The sequence below is a fragment of the Tiliqua scincoides genome, chromosome 3 (assembly GCF_035046505.1).
Source record: "Tiliqua scincoides isolate rTilSci1 chromosome 3, rTilSci1.hap2, whole genome shotgun sequence".
Lineage (NCBI taxonomy): Eukaryota > Metazoa > Chordata > Lepidosauria > Squamata > Scincidae > Tiliqua > Tiliqua scincoides.
Window position 1 is genome coordinate 65,105,123 of NC_089823.1, and position 12,900 is coordinate 65,118,022.

Sequence of the window (12,900 nt, forward strand, 5' to 3'; positions counted from 1 at the left end):
ACCTTTAAAGCCCTATGGGCCAGGGTATCTTAGAGACTGCCTACTCCTGTACAATCTGCCCCGTCCTCTTAGGTAATCAGAGAAGGCCTTTTTACAAGTGCCGCAGCCTAGGGAGGTACATGGGGCAGCGGCAAGAAATAGGGCCTTTTCAGTAGTGGCACCAACGCTATGGAATTCCCTTCCCCTTGACTTAAGAACTGCTCCCTCTCTTGAAACTTTTCGGCAAGGCCTGAAGACCCCTCTGTTTAGACAAGTCTTCTGAGTTCCTGGCCTTTTTAACATCTCTTAACATAATAATAATAATAATAATACCCACAGAACCCAATGAGACTTATGTCTAAGTGAGCATACATAGCATTGCACTGTTAGTGATTCTCTTCTGCATGCTCTTTTTAGTAATGGAAGTTGCTTCTGGTGAATATGGAGACCAGAACAGCCGGCTGGTGAGAGCAGTCCGAGAGGGAATGTGTGATGCCGATTACAAGAGAGACAGCCGAGGAGAAAGTGAACTTAACCCCTTCCTATGGCATAGACCATCTGAGGAAGTAAGTCAGATGAAAATGGTTACTGAAATTAGAAAAGACTGAACAAACATAATCAGGCTAGTTACTGAACTCCTTTTAAAATGTAAAATCTAGGGTTTTTTCTGAATTTTGAGGCTAGGTGAAATTTTGCTACATAATGTTTTACCGTGCTTTGCCATTTATCCTTTTATTTTGAGACATAAGGGAAACAGAGGTCCTAGACAGACAGAAGAAGGATTCCATTCTGGAACCCCAGCAAATTAAAAAAAAATCAGTGGATACCAAATCAGTGGAAAAATAGCCTTAAAGACCCGCTTCCAGGTTTCTTGCTCCTCCATTGTAATCCCAGAATGCATTGGTATATATTGCATTCAGCCACTAGATGGGGGAATACTGAAATCTAGTGGAATGAAGTTATAATTATTTAAAAGTGCAAAGGTAGGAAATTGGATTTTGGTGTTTTTTCCCCCCTTGTTACAAGGCATTTAAAGGTGGAACTTGATATCAGTGGTGAGTCAATCAGGGGATACCAAATGAGTGGATACCAAGGTCCTACCTATATGTTTTCTTGGAATGCATAGTTAATATCTGGAATGCATTCCTACAAGATGCAATTTTTGACACTACCTTAGCTGGTTTTGGGTTGTAGACCTCTAAATACCATTACTCAGGTGGACAAACAACAGAGGAGGCCTTCAGGCCCTTCCACTGATTTTTTCCTCAAAATATCTGGCGTGCTATTTTGGAAACAGAATGCTAGATTAGATGAACAAGGCTACAGAGTGAGTTTGTGGATCACCTGGGGCATGTGGTATTATGTTCAAGGAATCCAACCCAGTGTTCATTGGTATTTCTGTTGCAGCTTGGAAAACAAACAGGTTTATCATTTAACTTAATTATTATTATTTGTTTGTGTATTCTATCAGGATTCATCATCCACGGAAGGCTGTCATAGCTTCTCAGCCAGCTGCCTTACTCAGTTTTGCATCCTGTTCAAAAGAACTTTTCTTAGCATAATGAGGGATTCGGTAAGGCTGGTTTTAAGACTTCTTTTAAAAACAAACGAAAGTGTGCTATTACTGAACATTATGTATCGCTGTCCAGCAACCAGTTCATAAAGTGGTTGACATGGCAAAAGAGATGAAAAAATAGTTCCTCCCCAGATGTTCACAACCTTAAAATAGACACAAGGGAGATACCAGCAAACGGTCCCTGGAAACGATGCTGTGCTGCAATGAATAGGGACTGTTACTTTTCCCCTGCTAGATTTAGAGAGGCACCTCTTAAGAGGTTGTTAGTAGCAGTAGTATCAAATTGAAAAGCCAAAACACAATGGGCAGAACAAGAAACCTATTTTTTCCTGCTTATTGCATGATATGATGCTCATCAAATTGTAATGAGTGTGGGGAAAGTGGCCATGAAGATGCCCTGCAGCTGGCAGTTTGGGTACTGGGTGCCTGTTTTTGTTCTGTCTTTTTCTTTTTGCAGAGTTTGCTCAACCTGCATGTTTACCTCAGGCTCCTTGTTTCCTCTCCTGTTCAGTTGTAAGCCCATCACTATTGCCATGTTTTTTCCCCTCTTTCTGTCCTATCGTACCCTCTCTCTGTTTGCTTCTCTATGTGACATTCTTGAAAGACTGCATTCTTTTGCCAGTTCCCTTCATTTGGCTGTGTCCAGTTCATAAGAACAGCCCCACTGGATCAGGCCATAGGCCCACCAAATGCCCCAGGGAGCACACCAGATAACAAGAGACCTCATCCTGGTGCCCTCCCTTGCATCTGGCATTCTGACATAACCCATTTCTAAAATCAAGAGGTTGCGCATACACATCATGGCTTGTACCCCATAATGGATTTTTCCTCCAGAAACTTGTCCAATCCCCTTTTAAAGGTGTCTAGGCTAGACACCAGCACCACATCCTGTGGCAGGGAGTTCCACAGACCGACCACACGCTGAGTAAAGAAATATTTCCTTTTGTCTGTCCTAACCCACCCAACACTCAATTTTAGTGGATGTCCCCTGGTTCTGGTATTATGTGAGAGTGTAAAGAGCATCTCCCTATCCACTCTGTCCATCCCCTGCATAATTTTGTATGTCTCAATCATGTCCCCCCTCAGGTGTCTCTTTTCTAGGCTGAAGAGGCCCAAACACCGCAGCCTTTCCTCATAAGGAAGGTGCCCCAGCCCCGTAATCATCTTAGTCGCTCTCTTTTGCACCTTTTCCATTTCCACTATGTCTTTTTTGAGATGCGGCGACCAGAACTGGACACAATACTCCAGGTGTGGCCTTACCATAGATTTGTACAACGGCATTATAATACTAGCCGTTTTGTTCTCAATACCCTTCCTAATGATCCCAAGCATAGAATTGGCCTTCTTCACTGCCGCCGCACATTGGGTCGACACTTTCATCGACCTGTCCACCACCACCCCAAGATCTCTCTCCTGATCTGTCACAGACAGCTCAGATCCCATCAGCCTATATCTAAAGTTTTGATTTTTTGCCCCAATGTGCATGACTTTACACTTACTGACACTGAAGCGCATCTGCCATTTTGCTGCCCATTCTGCCAGTCTGGAGAGATCCTTCTGGAGCTCCTCACAATCACTTCTGGTCTTCACCACTCGGAAAAGTTTGGTGTCGTCTGCAAACTTAGCCACCTCACTGCTCAACCCTGTCTCCAGGTCATTTATGAAGAGGTTGAAAAGCACCGGTCCCAGGACAGATCCTTGGGGCACACCGCTTTTCACATCTCTCCATTGTGAAAATTGCCCATTGACACCCACTCTCTGCTTCCTGGCCTCCAGCCAGTTCTCAATCCATGAGAGGACCTGTCCTCTAATTCCCTGTTCCTGCGGCCAAAGTGGTGAAATCTGCAGAGTACCATCCTAAATTTAGTTTTGTCCTCTGTTTCTTGGATCTTTTTCCCCTTATACTAAAGAGTCCAGGTTGATGAGATGGTTGTATTTTTTTTAGTGGTTAATTTGATTGATGGTAGTAAACTTAGGAAACCCTTTGGTCTGAATTAATTTACAAATCTCATTGCTCTTCAAAAATATGCACTTCTAAGAATTTTGTTTTAAATATGGCATACACAAAATGTTGTATACAGGTCTCCCCCAGTATCTGCAGGGTATACTTTCCTAGTTCCCCTATGGATACTGGAAACCATGGATAAGGGGCAATTACTGTATGTCTTTTGCTTTAACAGAAAAGCAAGTAGATGGGATGCCAGAGCGAACTTTAACAGAAAGCAGGATGTTAACATTCCCTCTTAATCTCTCTTCTAGCCTGCCTGCTTGCTTGTCTGTTAAAGCAAGAGACATTTTGTGTGACTGTAATGAAGATAGACAAAGGTAATGGGGCGGGGGAGGGACATGGGGGCTGCAGGGAACTGTCGTTGAGTGGATCTGCAAATACCGGATTCACAGATATAGGGGATGCCTGTAGTTTATTATGGATATATTGCCTGTGTACTGTATATTTACAAGCAAATACATTTCATAGCACTTGTTAAACCCAAAATGAATTCATCATAAAACATAATTTTGCTTTCCTATCAGGTATTGACACATCTACGGATCACATCGCACATTGGAATTGGACTTCTCATAGGACTGCTGTACTTGGGGATTGGAAATGAAGCCAAGAAAGTTCTGAGCAATTCTGGCTTCCTCTTTTTTTCCATGTTGTTCCTTATGTTTGCTGCTCTCATGCCAACAGTCCTTACATGTGAGTAGTATAAGTGCTATCCTATGATATAATTTTGAAATTATGTGAAATCCCCTGATATAAAGTTTGTACCCTTAGAATATTTGTTTAAATTTGGACAAACATGTTAATGAACATTTTTTTTTAATGGTTTCAGATAATGTTTCTTCAGAAGACTCACTAGTAGAACAATGTCTTTATTCAGACATTTATTTATTATGGAATAATATATTCCAATTAGTCTGATCCAAAAGTAAATCACTTTTCATCCCATCACAATTTAATTTACTCCTTGCTAGTAACAACTTGACCGGACCATCTAGACAGTTCCTGACAGGAATGGCAGCAGCAGATGGGCCTAGAAGGACATGGGCTGAGGGCTCTTGGCCTAGGAAGGGCCCTCCTGCTGGATGACCTACATCCTCTTAGGTGGCAGAGACAAGGAGAAGGAGATAGTGCTTGGGTGATTCTTCACACTCCTCCCTCAGCCCAGCAGACCAGTGGGGACATTGGTCCCACAGCAGCCCCACTACCTGTAAATTTGGGAGTGAGTGGGCAAAGAGAGCAAAGAAGCTTTGGGGATGGACAGCTGAGGGAGAATTCTTACGAGAAGTCTGGACTCTCGGTCCCTTCCTAACAGATTCTTCCTTGTATCACATAACTTATAACATATTACCAAGTACCTGTTGGGAAGCACTGTATTTATTTACTTTCTTATATAATTTTTATCCTACTTTTATTATAAATACTAATGATGGATAATAATAATAATAATGTAATCCAAAATCTTAGAATTTCTTTCTTTTTATTGTTTGATATAGTTCCTCTTGAGATGGGTGTGTTTCTTAGAGAGCATCTGAACTATTGGTACAGTCTAAAGGCCTACTACTTGGCTAAAACAATGGCTGATGTCCCTTTTCAGGTAAATGCCATTCTGCAATTCACAATGTTTTTTGTACAGAAAGAAAACTAAACCACAACACTTCCTCATGCATTCTTCTGGTATCTGTTAGACAGTAGTGGGGAAATGTGTATGTTCATAAAGTATGCAAAAAAGAAATTAATATTATTCATAGGGGGTTTCATGAATTTTCTCTACATCATCTGTATACGTAATAGCCATTTTCCAGCATTCATTCATTCATTCATTCATTCATTCATTCATTCATTCACTGTTATGCACTTGAAAGACCAAGATTCCATTGGTGGCATTAATCACTCAAAGTAATAGAACTTAGGTCAGGGATATGCATATGAAGGGGTGGAACCATGCATATGGCTCAGTTGCTGTCATTGAAACCTATGGGACAAAGCTGGCACAACTGAGAAAGGGCAAACCTTATTCCAGACACTCACCCTCAAACCAGGGTTCCCCTGCCCCAGTGTGATCTCTGAGTGCTTTCTACGATGTTGCTTTCTCCTGTGTAAATGAATGGTTCTCATTCACTCCCATGGGAAAAAGGGTTGGGTCACAACATTGCAGTGGGGACAAAGCATGCCCACTGCTGACACTTGGTGGCCTGGCCTCATGTGGGCAATGTGGGTGGGCACACAGAGATGCTTTGCAACCCCTTAAGAGCAGTGGTTCTCACACGTTTAGCACTTTTCACCCACTTTTCACAATGAGAATCTGTCAGGACCCACCGGAAATGATGTCATGACCGGGAGTGACATCATCAAGCAGGAAATTTTTAACAATCCTAGACTGCAATCCTATCCACACACATCCACACACTTACCCATATACACAGTAGTTTGTTAAAAGTACAGGTGTGTAACATTTTCCCAAATGCAGTCACATACCATGGTAGCATCAAGTCTAATACATTAAAAATAAAATATTGGAATGAATGGGGACCCACCTGAAATTGGCTCATGAACCACCTGGTGGGTCCCGACCCACAGTTTGAGAAACACTGCCTTAGAGGTTATGCGACATCCAGGCCTTTCCTCCCCTCTCATCCTGCTGTAATAATGATGGACATTTCACTGTAAGTTATTCAGAATTCTGCTGACATCTACTCTGGGCTATTTTCTGCAAATTTGTTAAGAGCAAAAGATGGTGAGTACTCATCAAGAAGATTCTGGTGGACACTGACAGCTGCCTTGTTTCTAAAACAGCAAGCAAGGCATGATACGTGCAATAAGATATAGACATAATGTTATTCATCCGGTCATGTGAATCATGCATCCGAGAAGGGAAGATGCCGTCCAATTAGTATACCAAAAGAGCTGACATAGCAGGAAGATGCCATTGCTAAAACTGAGAAATTGTGTAATATGTCACTACTTCTTTCAGGCTTGCTAACATGACATTGGTTTGCTTCTTTCAGGTTATGTTTCCTGTTGCTTATTGTAGCATTGTATACTGGATGACAGCACAACCATCCGACGCGCTACGTTTTGTCCTGTTTGCAGCACTGGGGACAATGACATCACTAGTGGCTCAATCGCTGGGTCTTCTGATTGGGGCAGCTTCCACCTCACTCCAGGTCTTAGCTCTGGCTTTTTCTATCATTGCACACTCTTGTTCTTTTTGGCCGTTTGTAGCTTAAATGTTCTTGTCACATGTCAGCATATTGTCCCGCCTTTGAAATGGGAGCAATGGATGCTCTGAGCTAGCCCAAAAGAGTTCAGTTTAGGAAAATTTCTCCACCTGACTGATCTATTATTCAACCTGTAACTTTACATGTACTCTGTGTAAGCTCACGGCACTGGTCCGTGTGACCAGAACTGCTGAAAAATGTACAGACATACTATACACTCATTATGATGGAATCATGAGCTAGCTTTTAGCAGTGAGGACCTGCTTTATGTACTTTGAAAGCAGTATAGGCATAGAGGATGCTACATAATTAATAGCTGATAAAAATAAGGAACTGGCAACAGTCCATGAAGAGCAGTACTGGAGTGGTCCAGTAGCAAGTGACATTGCATCAACTCAAGGAGAAAGCAATTAGGTAAAAGCAAAGTATCTGCAAGGGAAATGCCAACTTTAAGATCAGCAGCACGCAAATGTCTGCAGGATCAAGGACAGGCTAAAGTGAGATCTTGTGGAAAGCAGAACATAGTACCAGTTAGTTCATTCTCCTTATTCAGCACTCATAGGAGTACTCTTTACATATTAAACCACATCTGGATACAACCATACTATACATGAGTACAGTTATTTATATGCGTCATTCACTGCATATACAATCTGTGGACTATTTACATGAATTGTTGAATTGTAAAATTAAACACAAGTACAGTCATTCCCATGGACATGTATAATTTATGAACAGTTGTATCTGGCACAGATATTCTTTTCACATAGTGTTCACATAGTATGAACAGAAGCAGAGACCAGAAAGAAGAGCAGGAGTAATTAGTCCAGTAGGAAAAGCATACTGATAGGGTAATGAAGTCCATCCAAGGAATCAAGGAAACTTATTGCATTTGAGAACTATACTCAGGTGGCTGGATTCTGGCAACACCTAAGAGGTAAATCTGAGTGCTGGAATAAGATCCAGAGCAACTCTGAAATCTCTTATGCTTCTGAATTGACTCCTGTAAAGTTCTCCATTCTGTGAGTTGCTTCTGGGGAACAGCTAACACTGTGCAAGCAAGAACCCTGGAGGGAGGGACGGAGCTCTAAAGCTGCAGTTTTAGAGCCATTTTACCTTTTCATGGATGTCAGTGAGACTTACTAATGCTTTGGGAGTAAATCTGTTTGGGTTTGAGTTCACTGGGTTCCTGAAACAGTTATATTTGTACCAAGTGCTACATCTTGTAGCTACTGATGTGTCCTTGAGGAGCTTCAAACTACAGATTGATCACATTCCTCCATGAATTTGAAAGGGAAAAAAAAACAACAGTCCTCGATCAGATGAAACGTCAAGCTAGGTCAACATCTAGTATTTCATAGTTGTTCATCAGCTGCCTCTGAGAAGACCACAGGCTGGAGAGAAAGGCATGATTCTCATCTATCATTGTGCACGGCAGCTGCATGCAGAGACAGTGCACAGCGATCTGGACTAATAGTAGCCATTAATAGGTCTGTCGTCTACGAATTTATCCAATCCCTTGTTAAAGCTATCTGAGCTAGTGGCCGTCAACATGTCCTGTGGCAATTTATCCCCCAGACTAATTATGTGGTGCTTTTCACTGATTTATGTCAGTTAAATTGTCTTAAAGATCTCAATTCAAGTGGTTTGAGGGCATTTAATTATGGTTTTTCTAAACTAGATAATGTTGGCAAGTCATTTACTCCTGAGAAACTCGATTTAAGTCTGAAAACTAGCACACAGTTTCATGTTTAGGCCCTAATGAAGTCAAACAGATGCCAAGGTCACATAGAGCAACAGGCACTTTTGGCGTTTCAGCACAGATACTTTTCGCAAAAGTGTTTTTTTTTGCGGCTCATTCTTATTTCCTACCGGTTTCTCTTTTCATAGGTGGCAACATTTGTCGGTCCTGTGACAGCCATCCCAGTTCTTCTTTTCTCAGGATTCTTTGTTAGCTTTGATACCATTCCAACATACCTCCAGTGGATGTCCTATATCTCCTATGTCAGGTATACTGCAAGGATGCCTTTTACTACTTCAAGTATACTTGTGCTAAGCGTCTGTTTGAATGCATTCTCTAACAGCCCAATCCAATGTAAATCCCTGCTTGGCAATGCAGTGTTGCCTGCGTGGGCTATTCTACACCCTGTAGGGTCTCAAACGTTTAGCACCAGGACCCACTTTTTAGAATGAGAATCTGTCAGGACCCACTGGAAGTGATGTCATGACCGGAAGTGACATCAAGCAAGAAAATTTTTAACAATCCTAGGCTGCAGTCCTACCTACATTTACCCAGGAGTAAGTCCCATTTACTATCGTTGTTAAAAGCATATACACAATAGCCTGTTAAAAGTATAGATCTGTAACATTCCCCATATACCATGACCGGATCAAGTCTACCATATTAAAAATAAAATATTGAAAATAATGGGGACCCACCTGAAATTGGTGCATGACCCACTTAATGGGTCCTAACCCACAATTTGAGAAACACTGCAGTGTAGGGGATTTTTGGCTGCTGGAGGTATCTTCAAGGTAAGGGGCCATTTGTCCAAGAAGCTGCAAAGGTTCAGCTGGGACATGTGCCAGCAATATCGCTGGCCCCAAATCCCACCCCTCCCAGGCCTGGTCCTGTCCCTGTTCAACCCCGTCCTTCCCTCCCCCCGCCCTCTCATTCCTGCTGGCATGTTGGGGCCTTGCACTGTCTCAAAGCTCTTTACAACAAAGCACTTTAGTGACAGTGTGTACCAATGGAATGTATATTCTGTTTATAAAGTGTGTTTTAAGTGTTAACATTTTTCAGGTAAGGAATATATTTCTAACAGAGATGCATGGAGGAATGAGTGTCATTTGACTTTACAGAGCCTGTGCCTGGCTAACAGGGGTTAATAATGTGACTGACCCTGACATGCTTGATTTTTCTTCCCTAAGTAAGGGGGGGGGGGCTTGAACACTTTCCACCAATCATAATCCTGATCCCCCAACCCCTAACCCTCCACATACACCCCACAGCTGTTATTTAGGGTAGAAAAAGCAAGCAAATCAAGGCCAATCACAGTATTAATGTACTGTGTCATTTGGCCCAAGGATTATTATTTCATGAAGGTTTCACAGCGAATTTCATGCTTGCTCAAGGAGTTGTGACGGTCCAAATCTAGCACTGCAATGCCACCATATCCACCACAAATAGAAAATAAAGCTACTGGTGTTATCATTATTATTATTGCTTGTCTTTGGTACTAAATATGAATCCTGATGGATGTAAATGTAGTTTTCAAAATGCCCACCCTTTTATGCAATGATGAATTCTGTTACAGTTGTTATAAGGAACTTGCCTTTTTGGTGCAGTATCTGCCTTTGTCTGCTTTGATTTTAACCCTGCAAACTGTCTTTCCTTCTCTAGATACGGGTTCGAGGGTGTCATTCTTTCCATCTATGGTTTGGATCGAGAAGATCTCCACTGCGACAAAGACGATGTTTGTCACTTTCAGAAGTCCGAGGCGATCCTCAAAGAGCTGGATGTTGAAAATGCTAAACTTTATTTGGATTTCATTGTGCTGGGAATTTTCTTCATCTCCTTACGCCTCATTGCCTACTTTGTCCTCAGGTACAAAATCCGAGCAGAGAGGTAAAGAGAAGGCAAATGCATTGATCCACTAGGAAGAACATTAGAAATGCAATTGTGAACTCTTATTACTGTCTGATGGTGGCAGACAAGTAAGTCTCCAGTGCCCAGTGGCAAATGGTGTTGTGATCTAGCCCATAGAAAACCATGTCATGTTGGATTAGTGGATACATAGCTGTGCTAATCGGTCCAGTGAGGTTCGATCATCTTTTTATTATACTTTCTAGCTGTATCTAGGAAGAAGAACTAGAAGGGAATTTTAAATTGCAGTTTCAGATCAGAAAAAGCAACTGGTCTCAAGGAAACTGTATTTCTCATGAGGTAGCTATAATCTTGGCTACAAGGTAGAAAATGACTGAAGATCTTTCATCGACGGTCTGTCAGCTACCAAGTAAATGTGTGGAATGTATGATCATTTCTTTTTTTTGCATCTGGACTTTGTCTTTGCAAGTTTGCTGCATTTTTGCAAGTCTTTTTTCCTGCAAAAAAAAAAAATCTACTATGAAATAGAAGTCTACAAATTTTTCAAATCCGAATGAATGGTTATATTATTTAAAGGACACAAGTTATTAGATATTTGTTGTTCTTCTTTACATGTGGAGCTTTATTCTTATGAGCTGGTCTCATCCTTCAAAACTGGAATATGGGGATAAAATAACAAATTCCAAGTGAATGCTGTTACAGAATTCTAAATAGCAGAAGCTATGTCTGAAAGCTGTCCACTGATGATTCCTTTTAGCACTCTGTTCTTGCAGTTAGATCAGGGCTTTCCGAACCCCAGCCCACAGGCCAGATCTGGGGTTTGGTGAAAGCCTTGTGCCCAGTGAGCAGAGCTTACTGTTCTGCTGTGGTGCCATGTGCATGCCAAGCAGATTGGGGCACAGGGACACTCTGGGTAGTCACATCTGCCCAGATGTCCTGTTGCACAGCCTTCTGGGATGCCAGGCAACAGATGCATCTGCCCAGTGTCCCTGTGCCCCATTCTATTTGGAATACCTGCAACACCCTGGTGGAATGAAAAGCTCCGGTCCAAATGGGGACTGGTTATTTGGCGCACAGCAGTCACGAGTTTGACAACCACTGCTCTCGATCCAGTTTTCTTGTGGTATTGAAATATTCATTTAACTACCTCCCACAAATGCAAAATTTAAGAATTCCAGTGCTTGGCAATTTGATATGTTTTAAAAAAAAAAAAAAAAAAAAAGGATCAGATCTCGAAGCCAAACTGAATGTTTTAAAATATTTCAGTAACACAGAGCATAGCAGAAGGAAGGCCTGCTAATGGTTCAATGTAATGACTGCTTTTGGAATAGTAACAAGTCTGTGATACATATACGATTTTCCCAGATTTTGCAAGGTCAGCATGATATGATACACCATACAAAACAACAATCAATCTGATCTGTTTTCTACCTGTCCTAAGATACAATTTTCACCATAATAATTGATGATGTATGGCCACCAAAACCCCGCACATAGTTAAGTGTTTCTCTGAAATCAAATGGCTTTGGCTTTGCTATATTGTGCTGGACAGTGGCCAATTGTTCTAGGGTATAATCTACCATTTTTGTCACTACCTTTCCCTTCTAAGCCAAGTCAGTCAAAGAGGGTGAATGCTCAATGATCAAACAATATGTTGTGATTTCCAGCAAGTCTTAAGTGCCTCCATACATTATAGCAGAATTTTGTTTATTTTTGGAACTACACAGCAAATTAACTGATATCATTATCTGGATAACTTACATTGTAGAAGGAAAATCCAGCATCATAGGATCAGAAAAGGCCCAAAAGTAACTTCTAGTTCATTCAGTTTGAGAAGTGGAATAATATAACCTTGTCAGATTAATGAATCAAATTAAGCTGCTCTCAGACTGGAAGCAGTTTGGTTCAGCAACTCATTCAGAAGCTGGCTAAAATGACAAACTTGAAGAAATTTGATCACAGTGTGGTGGGTGCTGACATATTCTTTTGTGTGTCTGATCCAGCAAAAGTCATTGTTGAATAGGCTATTTTAGATACTCGAGAGAGATCTCAACTAACCCCACATTTCTAGGGTTAAACCACAGCTTTTATGTTCTTGAGGTTATAAAATTGAAGCTGAGTCACACAGCCTCTAGTGACCCAATCTTGTGGTACTTTTATGATAGCAAATCTCACAATCTGGATCTGCTGTCGTACAAGGCCCAGCTATGCTATGATGAACATCATGCTACTGCTGGGCCATTTGGAACCCCACCCCCTCCATTGTAGAGCTCAGGCTGAGTTAACAAAGTCATTTGGGGGAGCATTCCTGGGCAGGGGAGGGAGAGGATCAGGGTGGGACCAGCTGGGGATGCTCTGAGGACAGGAAGGGGGCAGATAGCAGCTGCAGGAGTCCCACGGATATCCTAAGCTTCCTGCCTTGTCTCAAAGCACCCATTGGGCCCACTTGATCTTGCGCCAGCTAAAGGGCTGATGCAGGTCCAAGCAGGCACATTGGAAACCATCGTGCAGC

At 41.8% G+C, this 12,900-nt stretch overlaps 1 protein-coding gene across 1 annotated transcript in view; it reads left to right on the plus strand.

Annotated features, from left to right (window-relative positions):
* The window catches only part of ABCG1 (ATP binding cassette subfamily G member 1), a 50,624-nt gene extending 39,056 nt beyond the window's left edge, over positions 1-11,568 (plus strand). The window contains exons 9-15 of the mRNA XM_066619557.1: positions 397-545; positions 1,451-1,552; positions 4,088-4,256; positions 5,057-5,157; positions 6,569-6,727; positions 8,672-8,790; positions 10,185-11,568. Of these exons, the coding sequence (XP_066475654.1) occupies positions 397-545; positions 1,451-1,552; positions 4,088-4,256; positions 5,057-5,157; positions 6,569-6,727; positions 8,672-8,790; positions 10,185-10,413 (1,028 nt within the window). The 3' untranslated portion in view covers positions 10,414-11,568. The remainder of the gene's footprint in view (positions 1-396; positions 546-1,450; positions 1,553-4,087; positions 4,257-5,056; positions 5,158-6,568; positions 6,728-8,671; positions 8,791-10,184) is intronic.
* Positions 11,569-12,900: the final 1,332 nt, after the last annotated feature.